Here is an 18,609-nt window from a genome sequence, read left to right as displayed (position 1 = left end):
TTGCTGAGCAGTGTTAGACAGCTGCTGTGCTCTGTGCCTAGGGCAACCAGACAGCAAATGTGAAAAATCAGGACAGGGGGTGGGGAGTAATAGGAGTCTATATAAGAAAAAGACCCAAAATTGGGACTGTCCCTATAAATTCAGGATATCTGGTCACCTTATCTGTGCCATAACCCCCTGCACTTCCGGGGCAGGTGAGGAATCACTCCTTCCCCCCCAGTAGAAACAGTCTGTACATCATTAGTGATCCTTGTGCTATGTAAGGCCCTATGGAAACCCCCGAGCCTATTACGACTCCCCAGATAACTTTTGTGCTGTAGAAATGTTGAGGGTGAATCTCCCTCCAGTGCAGGGAGCCTAGGCAGAGCTGGACACAGAATAGGGTGACCAGCTGTCCTGATTTTATAGGGACAGTCATGATATTTGGGGCTTTTCCTTATATATATGCCTGTTTCCCCCACTCCCCAGCCCCTGCCTTGATTTTTCAGACTTGCTATCTGGTCACCCTTAAACAGAACCCTGGCGTCCGGGCTCCCAGTGCTCCTCCCCGCGAGAGAGAACCCAGGCATCCAGGCTCCCAGTGCCCCTCCCCACGAAGGCAGAGAGAGAACCCAGGCATCCGGACTCCCAGGGCCCCAACCCCCGAGGGCAGAGAGAGAACCCAGGCGTCCCGACTCCCAGGGCCCCTCCCCCCGAGGGCAGAGAGAGAACCCAGGCGTCCCGACTCCCAGTGCCCCCAGGGCATAGAGAGAACCCAGGCGTCCCAGCCCCGAAGCCAGCATCCCCCAATCTCAGCCGAGGGGGCGGCTGTGTGGCGCCCGCAGCTGCGCGCCTGCGCAGAGCCGCCCTCCCCCCGTCGGGGCCGTGCCCCGGGCGCAGAGGACTACACTTCCCAGGATGCGCGGCGCGCCTGCGCGTGGGCCGCCCCGGGCGGGCGGCGGGGGGCGCGCGCTCCCGCGGCGGTGATGGCGGTGCGTGGACGCGCGGCGGCGGCGGCAGCAATGGCCGCTGTGGATCGGCGGCTGCCGAGCCTCGATGACTTCGCGGGGCAGAGCTGGAGCGCCTGGGTGGAGAGGGCGGGGCCGCCCGCCGAGCCAGGTGAGGGGCCGCGCGCGCCGCCTGGGGCCGGGCCGGCGGGGCGGGGGCCAGGGCGGGGAGCGGGCAGCCGCCGCCGCCGGCGTCCGGCTCCGCACCCCCGCCCGGCCGCCGGCCCCGAACAAAGGAGCCGCGGGGTCCTAGCGCCGCCTTCGCCTACCTCGCCGCCGGGTCCTAGCGCCGCCGGGTTTCCCCGATCCCCCGGAGATCCCGAGCACCGTGGATCCCTGAGCTCGTGGGATCCCCCGGATCCTTTATGAGATGCTGGGCATCCCGCAATCCCCGGACCCCACTGGATCCCCTGTGGATCAGCTGCACCCCCCAACACCACCGGATCCCCTGTGATCCCATGTGGGTATGTCCAAAGCATCCCGTGATCCCTGACCCCACGGATCACCCATGATCCATTATGTGTGTTTTGAGCATGTATCATTTCCTGACCCCACTGGATCCCCTGTGATCACTGATCCATTTTGTATGTGCTTAGCATGGTGTGTGAGATCTGTTATGTGCATGCTGTGATCCCCAACCCTGCTGGATCCCCTTTGATCCCTTATGTGCATCCTGGGCATCCCCTGATCCCAGACCTCACAGGATTCCCCAGGATCCCCGAATCTTGATCCACTAAATCCTGCTATTATCCTTGAGAGTCCTGAGCCTTTCTCTGGATCCTGACCACATAGATTCCTAATCCCACGGGATGCTCTCTGTGATCCCTACTTGCCTGACCTTCTCTGTAGCCCCTGAAAACAGATTCATCCTGTGATCCCTAAAAACAACGAGGAGTCCAGTGGCACCTTAAAGACTAACAGATTTATTGGGTCATAAGCTTTTGTGTGTAAAAAAACCCACTTCTTCAGATGCACGGAGATCCTTCTCACCATTTCCTGCCCAGCAGATCCCACCATGATATTTGTCCTCAGCTCCCTAGCCCCCCTGATCCTCTGCGCTCTGTGATGCCTGTCCTCCGATTGCCCAGCTGTCCCTTGCACCCAACACTTGTGACCCCACACCGGCCTTGATTCCTCACAAACTCATGCCCTCATGGCTCCTTGCTTCTGATGTCTCCTCTCCCTGCCCTGTGACCCCCTGAACTTTTCACTTGAGTCCCTGAATCTGGTCCTCCTCCATCCCATGCACCCTGATTTTTCCCTGACCCCCCGCATTATCCCTGACCTTTGAACCCCCAACATGGTGTGCCCTGAAACTGATCTCCCGACCCAGCCCTGGAGTCTCTCACGGTCCTCTGATCTGATCCTCCCAGGATCCTCTCCTCCACTGGATTCCCCTGCAGACCTGAACTTGATCATGTTCCCCTTGCACCAGGATCCTGACCTTTGCCCTCCCTGAACCTTACCAAGCCTGATCTCCTGCCACACCCCCATCCTGCTCCCACCCCTACTCCCCTAAGCCTGGACCTCTGCACTCTCAACCCCTGCATCCTGCCTCTGTTCTGCTTGCTCCAGCCACTTCACCATCCCTCTGAGCCTTCTTTCCTCCCATGCTGCTCTTCACTCCCATGTTGCTCACACCCCTCACTCCCACCCTCTGCTCTCTTTCCCCAGGGGGATGGAGCTGATAGCTGTCTCTTGAGACTTTTGCCCTTGAAATCCCAGGAGTTGTTCAGAAGCATCAGCATTTTGGGGGGATCATTTGATTTCTCCAACACAGTCTGACGCTGGACTCTGGAAAGGCCCTGGAAGTGGGGGAGCGGAGGCTGGTGGAGCTGTCCCTGGTGATGCTTCTTACACTGTGGAGCGGTGTCCCTTCCCCCTCCATTATCTTTTCCTTGCACTAGATGTAGTTAGAGCATCGTGCTTCCTGATCTACTTAGGGCTCCGGCAGAGTTTGCATAATGACTCCTGTGTTTTCAGGGATTTATAGCTGGGCTGTGAAGCAAATTCCCTTTACAGACAAGTTCATGCTGTCGGCTAAGTTCTTTGCTTGTAGATTGAAAATGGTACAGCAGTGAGAGCTGGAGAAAGCCTTGTTAGTTTTTATCTAATCTCTCCTCCCGCTGGGTGCAGTGCAGGAATCTCCCTGTAGTGGGTTTGTCCTGGCTGGCCTGAACTAACTCACAACTGTGGCATTTAACATCCATGCAACTTTTTGCAAGTTGTTGCTTTATAAAAATATGCAGTTTCCCTTCTCCAAGGCTGTTCCTTGCTGAGAGCCTGTTGGCATTTCCCCCTGAGATTGGGCCATGGATTTGCCCTGGTTGGCTTTAATTTCTAGGATCATTTTCAAATCTACTTTTTAAAAAGCGTCGGCTGGGTTTAGTGCCAGAAAGAAATGACAGCGCCAGGAGAAGGGCGAATGCTTTATTGCCTCATTGATGCCTGCATCAGAACGCAGCCCCATCCCGCAAACTGCTGGTTCGTGAGAGTCGGTCCATGTTCTGAGGTCTGTCTACAGCAGGTGCGTCCTGCCCAGGCGAGTGCAGGCTGTGGTGTCTGGCTATTGGATGCAGAGGGAGCATGGTGGAGTGAAGAAAGCAAGGCCCTGGATGTCAGGACTTGTGAACCTGGCTCTGCTGTTGTGTGATCGTGGGCAGGTTAGCCTCTTCAGGCCCAGTTTCCCATGGGGCTTGCTGAAGTTTCATTGTGTGGGGATGCCTGGGTGAAAAGCGCCAGAGAAGGGCACAGTGTGGGGGGAGAGGGTTGTGAATCCTGTTGTTTGTGTGTAGTACAGTAGCATGCAGAGGCCCAGAGGTGGTCAGGACCCTGGGGGCTGCCTGGACATACACTAAGAGGCAGTTCTTGCCCTGACACAGGTACAGCTGACCTAGCCCAGCTAGACAAAGGATGGGAGACTGGAAGAACTGTCTGCCTCATCTCATGGGGGGAACTGAGGCATGGAGAGATTATGTGACTCGCTCAGAATCACACAGGGAGTCTTTGGGGAGCAGGGGTGTGACCCAGATCTCCCGAGTCTCAGTCTGGTGCTTTAGCCACACCACCACCAGTTTTGGAGCTGCAATAACCAGGTACATCAGCTCCAACATGTGCGTCCACAGTGGATTCTCTTTCTGCCCCTAAAGAATTTAAATTAGCCCCAGCTCCCTCCCCCACCAGAAATTCCCAGCCAGCCCTGCTTGCAGATGGCGTTCAGACAGCACCATGGGGCTGATTCGAAGGGATGTTTGGAATCCTGGAGCTGGCGTGTTTGCCCCTGGCACCCCGTTGTGTGTGCAGCGCCTGGGCGTGGCAAGGTGGGGCCGCGCTGCTCAAGCGGCTGGTCTGTGGCACAACCCCAAGGTGTTCATGGGGACCGGAATGGGAGGAGGGAGTGGTGGGATGCTACTCGTGCCCAGGAGACATGTCTCCTCTCTCTGCTGTTCTCCCTCTGATCCTCTCCACCTTCCTTCCCAGCTGCTGGCCCCTATCCATTTACCTTTCCTTTGTGGCTTCACAGGGGTAGAACTGGGAGTGATACCAAGGGTCAGGGTGGGTTCTCCATCACTGACAATTTGGAAATCAAGACGGGATGGCTCTCTAAGAGCTCCGCTGTAGGGGTGGTTTCGGGGCAGGTCTCTGGCCTGCACTGTACTGGGTGTGAGGCTGGATTGTCACATGCTCCCTTCTGGCCTTGGAATCTATGAGCTCAAGGAAAGGAAAATGTCCCAACACGTGGAATCTGCTGGATCCCCCCCCTACTCTCTGCAGATCCACTTGGCTGGGGGATCATGTCCCAGGGGTGGTGGGGGCAGTCCCAGAGCTCGGGACTCTTCGAGCAGGTCTGGGCTAAGCCCTGGAGAATGGTGCTGGGGACAGATTAGTGACTCCGATTTCCAGCCGCCCTGGCTGAGCACATTGGCTGCCGAGATGGTCAGCGGGGAAAGAGCAAGCCCTCCGGAAGTGAGTTCTAGCAACCGGGAACAAGTCGGAATAAGAGTGTCCCCAAAGGGAGCTCTTCCGGAATAGTACTGCCCTTGGAATAACTTCCCCATGTAGACAACCTTGAGCAGGGGCGGCTCTAGGTATTTTGCCACCCCAAGCACGGCAGGCAGGCTGCCTTCGGCGACACGCCTGCGGGCGGTCCCCGGTCCCGCGGATTCGGTGGCACGCCTGCGGGAGGTCTGCTGAAGCCACGGAACCAGTGGACCCTCCGCAGGCATGCCGCGGAAGGCAGCCTGCCTGCTGCCCTCGCAGCGACCGGCAGAGCGTCCCCCCATGGCTTGCCGCCCCAGGCATGAACTTGGCGTGCTGGTGCCTGGAGCCGCCCCTGACCTTGAGTCCTGCAGGATCCACTAGGGCGAGCAGAGAGGTTGTCACGCTTTGCAGGGAAAGGAGCTGCGCTAAAGGCCTTTCACAGACCCAGACAAAGACCCCTTCTCTGCCCCAGGGCCGCACCCTGGTTCCACCCCCACCTGTCATGTGGCAAATGGTCCATTGATGGTGCTGTTTGCATGTCCTGCTTGATTCAAGGAGGCCAAGCAGGAGATTCCCTGAGACCAAGGCCCTGCACCTTGTTAACTGACTGATTCTTAGGGCTCCTCAGTCTCTTGGCAGCTTGGTGACCTGCCATCCTCCCACTTTGCAAACAATTAACCCCCCGCCCCAGCCTGTAGGGAGCAGGCTCTCTCGACTTCTGGGTTAGAGGGCTGTGGGGTTCAGGGAAGGGTCCTGACTGTTGCTGATGGGGCTGATTTTCTCTAGCAGGGTCTGAGGTGGAGGAGAGCAGCAAGAACGGCAGCAAGAAAGTGGATGCGATGACACTCATTAAGGAAGGTAAGAGCTCATCCAGCTCCTTCCAGCTCAGGGAGCTGACGGATTCTGTAGTGGGCATGATCTGTTCCTTTGGCCAAGGCTCTTGTTATCTGTGATGCCGGGGGTGGGGGGTGGTTAGCATAGGAGCTGTTGTGAATTTGGCATCAGCGGGAAACTTTGTGGCCCTGCTCATGGGTTGAGGCTGTCAGTATCACTTCCCTTCGCCTGGGCTGTTCAGACCGGTCCGATGCTGTCCGGCCCTCTCAGAGGAGAAAGCTGCTAAATAGCTGACGCAGCAGGATCTGCTCCTGCTCCTAGCTGCGACAGCTCCTCTTGGCTGTGCAAACCACGTCCCCTTTGGGTGGAAATGGGCTCCAGTGCACAGAGCAAACGCGGGGCAGACTTCAGCCCAGGCTGTCCCTCTCTGGCCTCGCGCACTGTGGAGCTCTGCAGAGCTGGCCTGGAGCCCAAGCACAGAACGTGGCTGGTGAGGGCTATGCTCTTCTGGGACCACCACATCCCTTGCAAGGTTGGTGTAGCTCCAGCATTCCTGGCCTGACTGTTCCCCAGCTTCACCTGGCAGCCCAGGGCCTCGATCTCGCTTGCTGCAAGGGAGGCTCCCGCAGACATTGAAAGCCGGCCCAGTGCTCTGTAATCCCCCCTAGCCTCACACCAGGCAGCCCTGCGATCCAAGTGGATGAGCCCCAGAAACCTAGCGTACCATATAGCCCTAAGTCAGTCGCTTTGACCCAGTCGCTCTCGGGATGGGGGCAGCGTGAGGGCCACAGGCTGTCCCCCAGTTTAAGGCTTGGGATGCAAAGGTTTTGGAGCCCCTGGTGAGGCCCTTGTCTCTGGATCGTCTGTGCAGTGCACCCATAAACCGGACACCAAGGTGCCCGTAGCCCCAGCATCCGCACGGGTGGCAGCTGCCCCTCCTCCATGCCAGCCTTGCCCTGAGGGGCCTTCTCCAGGGCTGAGTGGGGAGGTCAGGCTCTATGACCCATTTGACCCTTTGGCCTCTGCTGAAACTGCCCGAAGGGGGTCCCACTCGTGGTGGCGGCAGCTGCCCTGTGTCCAGTGAGATCTGAGACCCACACAGGCCGTGAACAGCCATTGGCTGGCAGCAGTGCTGAGCTATGCTGGGTTTGAGCTGGAGCCCTGTAGTCTCCCTTTGGGGAGGGGGGACATGACTGTCCATTTGCATTGGGTACAAAAGGTGGGTTTCTTTAGGCGTGTCTCTTGGCCTGGGCAGCCACAGCCCCACCAGGCCGCAGGGGGCCCTTCGTGGCCTCTCCCTTACCGCTGTCTCTTGCCCTGGCAGACATGTCTATCTTTGGGCACTGCCCAGCCCACGACGAGTTCTACCTGGTGGTGTGTAACCACTGTAGCCAAGTGGTCAAGCCTCAAGCCTTTCAGAAGCACTGCGGTAAGCCGATTGACTTTCCGGGGTGAGGTCAGCAGCCGGGCCCCTTCTGCGGCTGGCCGGGAACGGGGACCTGGTTCTATTCTCCTCCCCCGCATTCTCGGGGCCCTCAGGCACCGACCTTGGAGCGGCTCTGGAATGACGACTCTGCTGGTGTCCTGGCCACAGCCGCTGTGTTCGAGATTGAGCTTGGGGCGCAGGGGTCCAGAGGGAAGGCTCTGCCTCCTCCATCTGCAATGGGGAGAGAAATGCTGCAGAGGCAGCAGTGTGGGGCTGTGCAGGAAGCCGCAGGCCACCCAGGCCACCCACCAGCTGCACTTGGTCTTGTTTTGTGACGCGTACGTGCTCTTCGCCCTGGCCCTGCAGCCATAATGCTGGCTGGTGTGGAGGGGCAGCCCCAGGGGGTGAAGGTCTAGGAGAGAAACACCCCGCACTCACTGTTGTGGGGCTGGGCCTGGCTCCCTGCTCTGGGCATTGTGACTGAGTGTAGGGGGTTGCAACGCCACGCAGGTTTGGCCCGGCCATCGTGATATGGGGTGGCCAGGCCATGTTTGAGTGAGTGGTATTGTGAACTGGCGCATGCCCATGAGAGAGGGGCAGCTGGGCCAAACCTGAGTGATGCCATGACCCCTCGTGCCAGGCTGCAGTGCCTGTGGCGAGCCAGACCCGGCCCCACGGGACAGGAGCTGCCGCTATGGGGAGAATGTGTGGCGGGTTTGCTCTCTGGGCTGGGAGAAGTGTATGTTTGCCTAGGGCCTGGGAACCCACTTAGATCCTTCCCATGACTTGCCAGTGGGTCAGGACCCACCATTTGGGAAACACTTTCTTAGGGGGACCTTCAAAAAGCATCCCTGAGTTATGAGTTGGCAGCTTGTTTCCCATCCCAGCCGTCATCCTCTGTCCCCTTGCACCTGGCACAATCCCACCCTCTCCTCCACAGCAGGAGCTGCCTGCTGCTGGGAGGCCCCTGGCAATCAGTGGCAAGGTGAGAGAGTGTGGAGGAGCTACCTCCAGCATCCTGGAATGGATGGGGGGGGTGGGGGTGGGGAAGGACAGCATAGGGAGCCATGTTCCTGGGGTGGGCAGAGCAAGAAGTGCCTGGCTGCTCTGCCTGGCCTGGTTGGGTGGCTCCCAGGTTCTGGTGCTGGGCATGGTTCTCCAGGGGCCTGCAGAGAGGTGGAGTGGAGCAGTCTGTTTGGGACCCTGCCACTGCACTGGGGCGTCGAAGGGTCTGATAGCTGTTGGCACGTGTTGGACTCGCTGGGGTCTGTTGGGCCGGTTCCCAAACACAGGGTTTTGCAAGCAAAGGTGACATACAAGGCAGGTCAGTCTGCTAGAGCACAGGCCTGGGAGCCAGGACTCCTGGGTTCTTAGCCAGCAGTGCTGCTAAATTCAGACAAGCAGGCTGGAGATGGGAAAAGTGGCGTTGCCCAGGCTGCACCCCAGGCCAGCTGGATGGTTCTGTTAAAATGATCAGCAGTGAGATGACTGTTGCTATTTCAGTTGTCATCATTAGCCTTCAGAGTGAACAACACGCTGAGATGAACGGGGCCGTTCCTGTGGGACCGGCCTGGCTGCAGAATCAGGCAGCCCTTGGGGCGTGTTTGCAGTCCCTTTCCCCTGGGGCATTGGAGAGCAGTGAGGGCTGTCCCCCTCCTCTGATGGGCAGGGCCTTATGTGCGTGCGTCACTGACAGAGCCTCCCCCTCCCCCGCAGAAAGACGTCACGGACCTCTCAGCAAGCTCTACGCCCGGGCGCAGGCGTCTGCCAATGCCCAGAAGTGCCATGCGGTCAACGGGCAGCCCCCTGCTTGCGGGGGCCACGGCAGCGCCAAGGCCTCGCGGGAGAAGTCGCAGAGCTCCCGCAGCCGGGCTCAGCACCCGCCTGAGAGGCCGGATAAGGCGCAGAAAGACAACCTCTGGTGAGTGGAACGGGGCAAAGGGGGAGCCTGCTCTCACGTCGGGGACCCTGCTCTCTTGTGCAGGGAGGAGGAAGGGGGACGATGGAGAGAGACGTGGGAGAAGGGGCAGTAGGGGAAACCACACCCTGCTCATACACCGGGTGACGGAGAACCCCACTCTGATATGGGTAGAGGGGATCGGGGGAGCCCCACTGAACTCTGACATGGGGGGAGGGGCCGCAGGGAAACCCCAGCTGGCTCTGACGTGGGGAGGGGGATGAAGGGGGATGTGCTGGGGAAGGGGGAGCCCCACCCCACTTTGGGCTTGGGAGATGTGCTGCTCCAGCTGTGTGGCAGGGTCTTGATGGAGACTGTGCCTTTGCCCCCGGCTGCCTGGGACTCAGTGGACGGAGGCGTTTCCAGAGCAGGGTGTCATCTCCCTCTGTGCGCGCCGGGGGTCGCTCACCTGGACTGTGCTCGGGAGGGATGGCAGACCCAGCCCGATGGGCCCCTCCGAGGAGGGGCACAGGGGAATGAGGGCCCTGGACTAGCTCAGCCAGCCCCAGCCCCTGCCAGTGCTTGCACCTCCCATTCAGCCCAGCCACCGCGGCCGGTTGGAGTGGCATCTGCGTGCGACACAGGGGTAGCCCGAGGTACGTGGCAGGCCGGAGCACACGTGCCCACAAGGCTGGTGGGCAGCAGGCCCAGTCCAGGGGCTCAGAAGGGTAGCCCAGAGTCCAGGTCTCACAAGCCCAGAGCACCTGCCTCAGGATGTGGCTCGGGGGCTGGGACCTGGCCCAGACGGGCCTCAGTCACCCTCTGCTGCTGGGGAGGTTTGCAGCTGTCGCTAGCTCATTCCCTGGCTGAGCTCTCGGAGCCTGTCCTGTCTCCTTCCAGTTTGTTCATGCCGGTAGTGAACCTGGAGAAAATTTCCAGCCTTCCCAAGCCAGATGGACACGGCATCAAGGTGCCCCCGAAGGCTGCTGCTGCTTCTGTCCCCGGGCAGCCGCCTGCCAGCTCCAAAGAGCCTATGGGGAAGCTGTCCCTGGCAGTGTCACCCAAAGAGCCGCTTGTGCCAGCCAAGGCAGGAGTCGACTCCGTTGTGCCCGCCGATGGTCTGGACAGGAAACCAGAGAGCACCTCTGCCTCAGGGGAGAAGGAGCCGGGCGCCAGCAAACCGCCTCCCAAATCCCACAAGAAGATGGCGCGTGAGTCTTGCTGTTCCTCCTTCGCTGCCCGGTGGGGGTGATGCTGAATCAGGCCAAGGTGACAGCTGGACAGGGCGTTTGGGCGGTGGCGACTCAGCAGTCTTGTGCGATGACGCAGCTGCGTGGCTCAGCGCTGGCTGCCAGCTGTGATCGCTTAGTGGCTCAATTCAGCCTCTCTCCTTGAGCGGGGAGGTGTGGGGGGTGGGCTCTTCTCTGCCCCATGGCGGGAGCAGGGATCCTGGCATCTCCTTTTCTCTCCTGCCACACATACGCCAGCTGAGCCTCTCCCTTCCCAGCCCAAGGGGGGCTCCCCTGATTGGAGCCCAGGAAGAGTGAGAAGGCCACCAGCCAGATCCTGGGACTCTTCTAGTGCCTGTATAGCCCTAAAGAGCTGCACGCAGCTAGGGGGCTGTCCGCTGGGTCCCATGAGAGAGAGCCTGGGCCAGTGCCTCAAACCTAGAACTGGGACTCAGGCCATCTGTGTCCCAGTCCCCCTGCCACTGACCCACCATGCGGACTTGGGCAAGTCACTTAAATGCTCAGTGCCTCAGTTTCCCCATCTGGACAATGAGACTAACCCTGGAGATTGTGATGCTGAAGGAGCTGTTCGCAGTGTTCAGAGATCCCATTGCATGTCTTTGCATCTCCTGCACTCGCCCAACGCTGCTATAGTTGGGGTTCAGGACGTTTCAATCCACCCTGGCAAGCCCATGAAAACCTTTCCATTCATGCCCTGTTCAGTAAGCCCAAAACCCCACCTTGCTTTGTAATAACAGACCCTAAGGACTGGGCCTCATTTCTCGGGGGGAAGGTTTTATATAGCACCTGCTGCAGTTGTATCTGAGCTCCGCCCCACGGCAAAGAGCATGAAAATAGAGGCAAGAAGCAAGATCTTTCCCTTTTGAAATGGCGAGAACCTCCCGGTACAAAAGCTTGTTCCAACAGTCAACCAAAGCTCCAGGCCAAACGCAGGGATCTTAGGAAGTTTGGCAAAGACTCTAAAGAGCAGGGTGAGCTCAGGGGATCCAGCCAGGCTCTGTCACCGTGCCCAGTAACTGCTGCTTTCGCTTCATGCATCTCAGCTCTGTCTTTCTGCCCTGCAGGGAAGGAGTGTGATTTGAACAGGCAGTGTGGAGTTGTGAATCCTGACACCAAAAAGATCTGCACCCGGCTGCTGACCTGCAAGGTACTGTCATGTGTGAGATTGTTTCCTGGTAGAACAGTAGGAGGCGGGGTGAGTTCAGGTCCCCCTACAGCCCAGCTGGAGGTTGAAGGGCTCTGCAGGAGGCTCCAGACTGACATGCCCACTGGGGAAGAGAAGCGTTTGCTGTTGCATGGCTATAAAATGCCACTTTGTGAAGGTCTAATCCAATGGTTCTGAACCTATTTGCCATTGTGGGCCGCACATGCAGCTCTCTGTTATGTGGGCCACATCCACACAGTATATATACTACCTGTACGGCCCTGAGGATGTCACATGGGCCACAGCTGTGCGCTGACAGGGGTGCAAGCAGCCCGGGGGCCAAGGGTTGAGAGCCACTGCTCTAGTCTGTTGGAGAGGGGGCTGGAGATGTAGTGCTGACTGGCTCCAGGAGGCCCCCATGGACTAGAGACACCGCTTCATCTCACGGCTCAGCGGCATGCATGCAGACAGGGAAACGTGGAGCCTCGGGCCTCTGCTCCAAACACAGGCTTGGGAGGCCCAGGAGAATCTCCACTAGCTGCATTAGTAAGAGGGTCTGTAGCTCCTGCGAGCCTCTAGGCACTGGGGGGGGTGGGGGGTGTTCCCATGGAGGTCTGATGGCATCCTGTGGTGAGCCGGGGCTGTGACGCTCTCCCCTCCTGCCCTTGTCACAGATTCACTCCGTGCACCAGCGCCGCGAGGTGCAGGGCCGGGCGAAGGACTTTGACGTCTTGGTGGCGGAGCTGAAGGCCAGTTCCAGAAAGGGGGAGTCCCCCAAGGAGAAGAGCCCGGTGAGGAAGGAAGCGCTCCCCGACCGACTCTCACAGGAAGCCTCCTCTGGGGCGCAGACCTCTTTGGTTCTACCCAGCACTTCCCCTTGCCGAGCAAAGCAGCCCCACTCCCACTGTGCACTTCCCAGGTAACGCAGCAGCAGGGAACCTCGGGTTTGCCTCCAGCTACCACCTGTGTGTGTCAGTCTGGGCAGACTCACCCGCCCTAGCATAGGAGGGGGTGCTGTGCACATGCCTCTCTGGGGCTGGCCTCTCACACCTTCCACATGCAGGGATCCTAGCAGAACCAGGCCCCAGTGGGGACCGTCTGCCCTTTCCAGCAGTGCCTCTGGCACATAGATCCCCCCTGGCCTAACCCCATCCCTCTGCAGCTTTAACCTAAAGGCCCCCAGCAACGGCAGCTCACACTCTTCTGCCCCTCATTGGGTTCAGGTCCAGGGTTTCTTCAGAGAGCGACCTGGAGGAGCCGTCCACGACCTGTGGCGACAGAGATCCCGGGCTCTACCCCTTTCCCGTGCCCAAGGGCAGTAGCCGGGTATCGAGCGACGAGAGCGAGGATGACATGGCTGAGGAATCCCACAGGCTGGACTGTCATTATGCAACACGGCCACCACGGCCTCAGGCGGTGAGTGCTTGGCGTGAGGTGGGGTGGGTCTCTGCCCCTCTCTGTGCGGAGACCAGTGCCCCCTGGTGGCACTGGGGACAATGGCCTGTCCAGTGATTCTCAGGCCAGTTTGTCAGCATCCTGCTCCCACAGAGGAGCTTGGATCTCACAATCCAGCTGGCACCCATGCAGAGTTGCCACGTTTGGGGCAGGGAAGGAGATGGGGGGTTGGGGACTCAGCGGACAGTCCATCCTCTCTGCCATGCTATGGGCTGGGCTCCTGACCAACAGCAGGGGGCTGCTATGTGATTTACAGGGGTCTCAGCTTCCCTGATGGCTCTTTCCCCCTCCTTTCTTAATCCCAACCAGTTCTGCACCTTCGGAAGCCGCTTGGTCAGCCCCGGGTGTTACGTGTTCAACCGACGGCTGGACCGGTTCTGCTCAGCCCTCAGCTCCATGCTGGAGAGACACCTCAGCTCACACATGTGGAAGTGAGTGTCCCGCTGGGGGAGGCAGCGCCTGGACCAGGGTGGGGCGGGTGTGTTTGCGCCTGGCCCAGGCAGTGGGGGTGGGGTGCTTGGGAGTGTGGGAGGAAATCGTTCCTGGCTCACATGCTGAGATAAGAGACTGCCTGAGTGGCATCTGCCCCTGCTCAGCTCCTGTGGGGGTTGCCTTCCCTTGTGGTGGGGACAGCTGAGCACTGAGCTGGACAGCTGGCAGTTCCCAGTCCAGCCACTCCCTTCCCCAGTCAGCTTCCAGAGGGTGGGGTGAACATCAGCACCTCTGCCTCCCATCCTTGGCCTAGTACCAGGGTTGCATTGGATGCGATTGGCCTTCAGTCTGTTGGGAAGCCCATGCAGTGTGGGCAGAGAAAACGCATGGTAAGATCTCCAGCCGTTCATGGGGGAAGCTCACCCTACATGCACGAGGGGGTGTCATGACCCCGTTATTGTAACCCAGGCCAGGGGAGCTGTGGCAGGCTGCAGAGGAAGCCTTGGGGGACCCAAGGAAGCACTGAGGAGGCAGTTTTCAGGAAGGGAGGTCAGCTGATGTGTCAATCACTTTTGTTCCTTTCAGCCTTGCTAAATTTAGAGGATGGCTTCTATTTCAGTCTGTACAGTAATGCCTGCCCCTGCCCCCCTTCCCTTCTGCCTGCAGTGGGAGCGGCAGGTGGGATCCCTCCATGCCCTTCAGGGCATCTGGGGGAGCGAGAGAGGATGGCCATTGTGAGCAGAACCCCAAATAGAGTGGTAGCATGTTAAGAGGTTACAGCAGGCACTGGAGAGCCAGGACGCCTGTGTTCTATTTGTAGCTCAGTAACTGACTTACTGAGTGACCTGAGCCAGCCTCTTTACTGCTTTGTGCCTCAATTTCCCCATCTGTATAACAGGGGTGACATCCCCAGTCTGTTGGGGGAGCTGAGGCTGGACTACCGTTTGGAATGTGCTTTGAGATCTCAGCAGCAGGGAATATTAAGTGCAGGGTCCTTATAAAGTGCTTTGCCAGGAACGTAAATAATTCCTATTAACATTTATCGGGCTGGTTAACACCTCCCTGGCCTGTTCCTACCCCACACCCCCAAATCCCCACCACCTGCAGTGATGCTAAGTCCCGGCTTTCCCCAGCAGGTGGGGCTGGAGCACAGGGCTTGATGCACAGCCCTGATAGACAGGCGCATGGGAGAGACAGCCGGGGATCAGAGGGGGAGGAAAGAGCCCTGGGTCCCCAGCGAGGACGGGGTCAGAGTAGGGAGGAGATGGGTGGGGACTAGAGGAAGAGACTTCTTGGGACTGGAAGGGCGAAGGGGCCAGGGGAGAGGTGGGACATGGCCTGGGATCAGATGGGAGAGGCGACAGCCTGGGGTTGGATGGGGGAAGGGCGGGTGGGTGGGGCATGGGGGAGGCAGCCTGGGATCTGATGGGTGAGGAGGCTGGCAGGGGTTGGAGACAGCCAGGGATTGGATAGGAGAAGGGCAGGTGGATGGGGTATGGGGGGAGAATGGCCAGGATTGGATGTGGGAGAGGCCAGTGATTGGATAGGGGCAGGGCAGGGGGGTGGGGAGTGCTGAGAGACAACCTGGGATCAGATATGGGAGGGGGCTGGCAGGTGCTGGAGATCAGATGGAGGAAGGGCAGGGGGTGGGGATGCAGGGACATGGCCTGGAACAGATGAGGGAAGGGCAGGTGGGAGAGATGGGTGGGGGACAGCCTGGGATCAGATGGGGGAGAGGCTGGGGGCGGGATTTGTGGGGTGTCGTTTAAATAAGCAGCAGCCCCTCCCCCACCTTTCTGATTCTGCTTCATTGGCCTCACCAGGAAGATCCCTCCAGCCGCCGACCCCCAGCTGCACCCAGCCCCGTTGCCCGCCGGCCCGGGCTCCTCCACATCCAGCACTTCCCAGATCGGCAGCTCCTTGCTGGCATGCAGCCTTCCCCACGGCACCCCCGGGAGGACCTCCTTGTCCTGTACAGCAACGGCCGCCAGGGAGAGCCGCGGCCACCCCAGCCTGAGCTACACGGTGGGCTCGCCCCACGCTGCGGCTGCCTGCAGCCAGTCGGACTGCACGGGCGGGAGCCAGTCCATCACCTCCCCGCTCCCGGCCAACACCCCCTCGCCATCCTTCAGCAAGTTGCCTTCCACCAAGGCCAGCAAGTCCTCCAAAGCCAAGGAGCTGGCAGGCGGCGGGGAGCCAGAGGCCTCAGCCCGAAGGCGCAAACAGCCTCTGGGTGCCGCCACTGGCCCCCCGTACAAACGGACCTGCCTCCTGGACCCAGGCAAGGGCAAGGTGGCCGGCTGCCAGGTCCCCCACCCACCTGCAAAGACCAAACCCTCCCTGGGCTCCCCCTCTGCTGCCTCCCTCAACGGCGCCATCTCGCCAGGCTCCAGAGTCAAGCGGGCCAGCCACCTGGACTGCAGGGCTCCCGGCCACCCTCAAGTCAAAGCCTCCCAACTGGAGAACCGGGGCTCCCCCCTGAACGGGCCGAAAGCGCTGCAGGCCAACTGCCTCTCGGACGAGGAGGCCAAGAAGCGCAAGAACGCGGCCACCTACTGCAGGCCAGTGAAGGCCAAGCACCCCGCCGCCGCCTCTGACTCAGGCTGCGCTGTGCGGAGAAAGAAGGCCGTCGCCTCGCTGGGCTTCGAGGAGAAGCGGAACGCACTGAAGGTACCTGTGTCGTCCCCTCCCCCACTCCCCACTGCTGTGCACCCCCACAGCGGGCTGATCTTCCTGCCCTGCCCACCAACAATGCAGTGGGCCTTTGGGTCTCCCCATGCTGCTCTGTCGTCCCCCCCACCCCACAGCAGTTCTTTTCCCAAAGTCCCCCTCCCCATCCTCGTGGCTGCGTCCTGGGGTCCATGGCGCCTTCCCAGATGGACCCCGTGGTTCATGGGGCCCTTCTGAGCTCTGCGGGGCTGGACCAGGCTGCAGAGGTCTGAGCAGAGTGGACACAGGGAGTAGTTGCCACAGGATGGGAGCTCCTGCCCTGGGGCACTGCCTGGCAAGCTGGCTCCTTGAAGCCCAGCCAGCTGGCAGCTCATCCCCAGGCCACCAGACAGTACAGATCCCCAGCATGAGACGGGTTAATAGGACTGTGGTTACGTGCAAAGTGGTCTGTATTCCAAGCACTCTTCGGAGGTGTCATATCCCCAGTGGGTGGCGCTGTTGGGAGTTGGCTGGGGAGGTGCCCACAGCTGCTCCCTCCCAGCAGGGGCTCAGGCAGAGGACAGCCAGCAGGACACGCTTTTTCCAGTAGGATTTGCTGTGGAATTGAGGCAGAGGCCTTGCCTTGCTGGAGCTTGCAGCACTGCAGAGAATGGTCCTGGGCTGGTGCTGGCTGTTGGGAAGGATTGTGGCCTCTCCTAACAGGAGGCATGTAGGTCATGGCTGGTGTGAGATGGGTACATGACCGGTACCCGCTAGTCTGTGGGACTGTGGGGTGAGAACAGGGCTGATCAGCTGCTGAACTCTGCCAAGAAACAGTTCTCTTCCCACCTCTGCCCCAGACTCGCTGGGTTAATTGCTTCCCCTCTCTGGGCCTCAGTTTCCCCGTCTGTAAAACAGGGAGAATGATCTTGACCTACTTCTCAGGGGCTGTGAGCTTTGATGTGCTGATCTGCTCTGAAAGATGGGGGGAGGGATAGCTCAGTGGTTTGAGCATTGGCTTGCTAAACCCAGGGTTGTGAGTTTAATCCTTGAGGGGGCCATTTAAGGAACTGGGGTAAAAATCTGTCTGGGGATTGGTCCTGCTTTGAGCAGGGGGTTGGACTAGCTGACCTTCTGAGGTCCCTTCCAACCCTAATCTTCTATGATTCTATGAAACATCCCCCCTGTACTCAGCCAACCTGCCTTCTGGCTGTGTTCATCACAGCTGCTGGCTTCTTGGTGTCATTACGTTTCTACTGCTTGTGACTCCCATTAGCCCTGCCGCGCAGAGTCTATTCCTGTTAGACCTGTGGGGCCATCCAGGCCACCGGAAAGAGTCTATTCCTTTTTGTGCATCAACAGAATCAGTCAGTGACCTCTGTGAAAACACACAAAGGGTCACTTAACTTGGCCTGTCGAACCTTTATTACTGATGATGTGCAACAGAAACAGAGCCTAGCTGGATTCTGAGGTCCCTGGGGAAGTTTGCGGGGTAGGGAATCACCTTTTTATGGGAGGGGGCACATTCGCTGGGAAGTCGCAGATCTTAACAAGGGCCACACGATGGCATTTCCAGCAGCACAGGGCGTGCTGCACTTCTCTGAAGGGCTTTGGCACTGAGAGCTCTTATTCAGCTATTCAGATGCAAACATAAGAGTGTGCTTTTATTATAAGTAGACGCCAATTAGACACAGCTCTTGGGCTCCTGACAAGTCGCCCTAGTCCCTGAGCCCCTGCGGCGGGGGAACATTGGCCCTCCACGCTCGTCTGTTCTGCTCCTTTGTTCCTCTGTGCTGACCCCCTGTCCTCTTGTCTCCTTGCAGTCGAAAGCGCATTAACAAGCAAGTGCCTGTGCGGTGCAGACGGAGCCATCGGTTCTGAGGACTGGGAGGCCCTGGGTCGGATTCAGAGGCCACTGCTTTTTATAACTTTATATTATTTTTTTTAAAAGAAAAAAAAAACTCTATAAAAATACCTCAAGACTCTTTTCCTGTTCTGTTGCTGCTAAAAAACCCGAACGAACAAAATCCCAAGGGGGAAAAAAAATCCAGACGCAAACCCGATCCACACCTGGGAGGAGGTTTGAAGCGGATGGACTGGACCGAGGAGGCAGCCACACAGCCGGGCTGGGATATTTATAAGAATTATTATTGCTGTTTTTGTTTCTTTTTAAAAAAAAGAAAAATCAGTATTGAAAGGGTGGTTTGGCCTGTGGCTTTCAGCGTGGGGGAAGGGAAGGTGCCCCCTCTTGGCAGGGCCAGGAAGTGGATTTTCCAACCAGCTACATGTGGGGGTGGATCCCTCTGCAGGCCGTGCTCTGGTGTGCATGCCCATTGCTGCTAGTGCCCTGACGTATTCCTGGTGCATGGGTGGCTCCCCCTGCTGGCAGTGCCCTGACGTATAGGCGCTTACCTTTTCCCGAAGCTGTGCGTGGTGGCGCAAGCGTTTTCGCTGCTCCGGAATGGGACTTATGTCAGGATCATGCAATGTTCACGCCGGTCCTTTAGTGCAACGTCTTGGGCTACTTCATGAGGCCTCTGTTTTTCTGATTCCCT

At 59.0% G+C, this 18,609-nt stretch overlaps 1 protein-coding gene across 4 annotated transcripts; it reads left to right on the top strand.

Annotated features, from left to right (window-relative positions):
• The first annotated feature begins 965 nt into the window (after positions 1 to 965).
• On the top strand, positions 966 to 18,251 carry ATXN7L2 (ataxin 7 like 2). Of its 4 annotated transcripts, none has more exons than XM_039539088.1 (11): positions 966 to 1,098; positions 5,757 to 5,825; positions 7,126 to 7,230; positions 8,944 to 9,148; positions 10,025 to 10,335; positions 11,439 to 11,521; positions 12,193 to 12,437; positions 12,742 to 12,934; positions 13,283 to 13,404; positions 15,229 to 16,075; positions 17,878 to 18,251. In XM_039539088.1, the coding sequence occupies exons 1-11, from the start codon at positions 966 to 968 to the stop codon at positions 17,890 to 17,892; spliced, it is 2,328 nt and encodes a 775-aa protein (XP_039395022.1). In that variant the 3' UTR covers positions 17,893 to 18,251. The 4 variants fall into 4 exon arrangements, with proteins under 4 accessions (XP_039395022.1, XP_039395023.1, XP_039395025.1 ...); XM_039539089.1 differs by having other exon boundaries at positions 967 to 1,098; positions 5,754 to 5,825; XM_039539091.1 differs by lacking the exon at positions 7,126 to 7,230 and having other exon boundaries at positions 967 to 1,098.
• Positions 18,252 to 18,609: the final 358 nt, after the last annotated feature.

The sequence above is a fragment of the Mauremys reevesii genome, linkage group 4 (genome assembly GCF_016161935.1).
Source record: "Mauremys reevesii isolate NIE-2019 linkage group 4, ASM1616193v1, whole genome shotgun sequence".
Lineage (NCBI taxonomy): Eukaryota > Metazoa > Chordata > Testudines > Geoemydidae > Mauremys > Mauremys reevesii.
This window is presented reverse-complemented; position numbering and strand designations above follow the sequence as displayed.

Bases quoted from the DNA above. Each gene is read 5' to 3' on its own strand.
- ATXN7L2 (XM_039539088.1), top strand. From the start codon at position 966: ATGGCGGTGCGTGGACGCGCGGCGGCGGCGGCAGCAATGGCCGCTGTG. The intron at 5,826-7,125 runs GTAAGAGCTCAT...TTGCCCTGGCAG, and splicing joins GATGACACTCATTAAGGAAG to ACATGTCTATCTTTGGGCAC. The intron at 7,231-8,943 runs GTAAGCCGATTG...CCTCCCCCGCAG, and splicing joins AGCCTTTCAGAAGCACTGCG to AAAGACGTCACGGACCTCTC.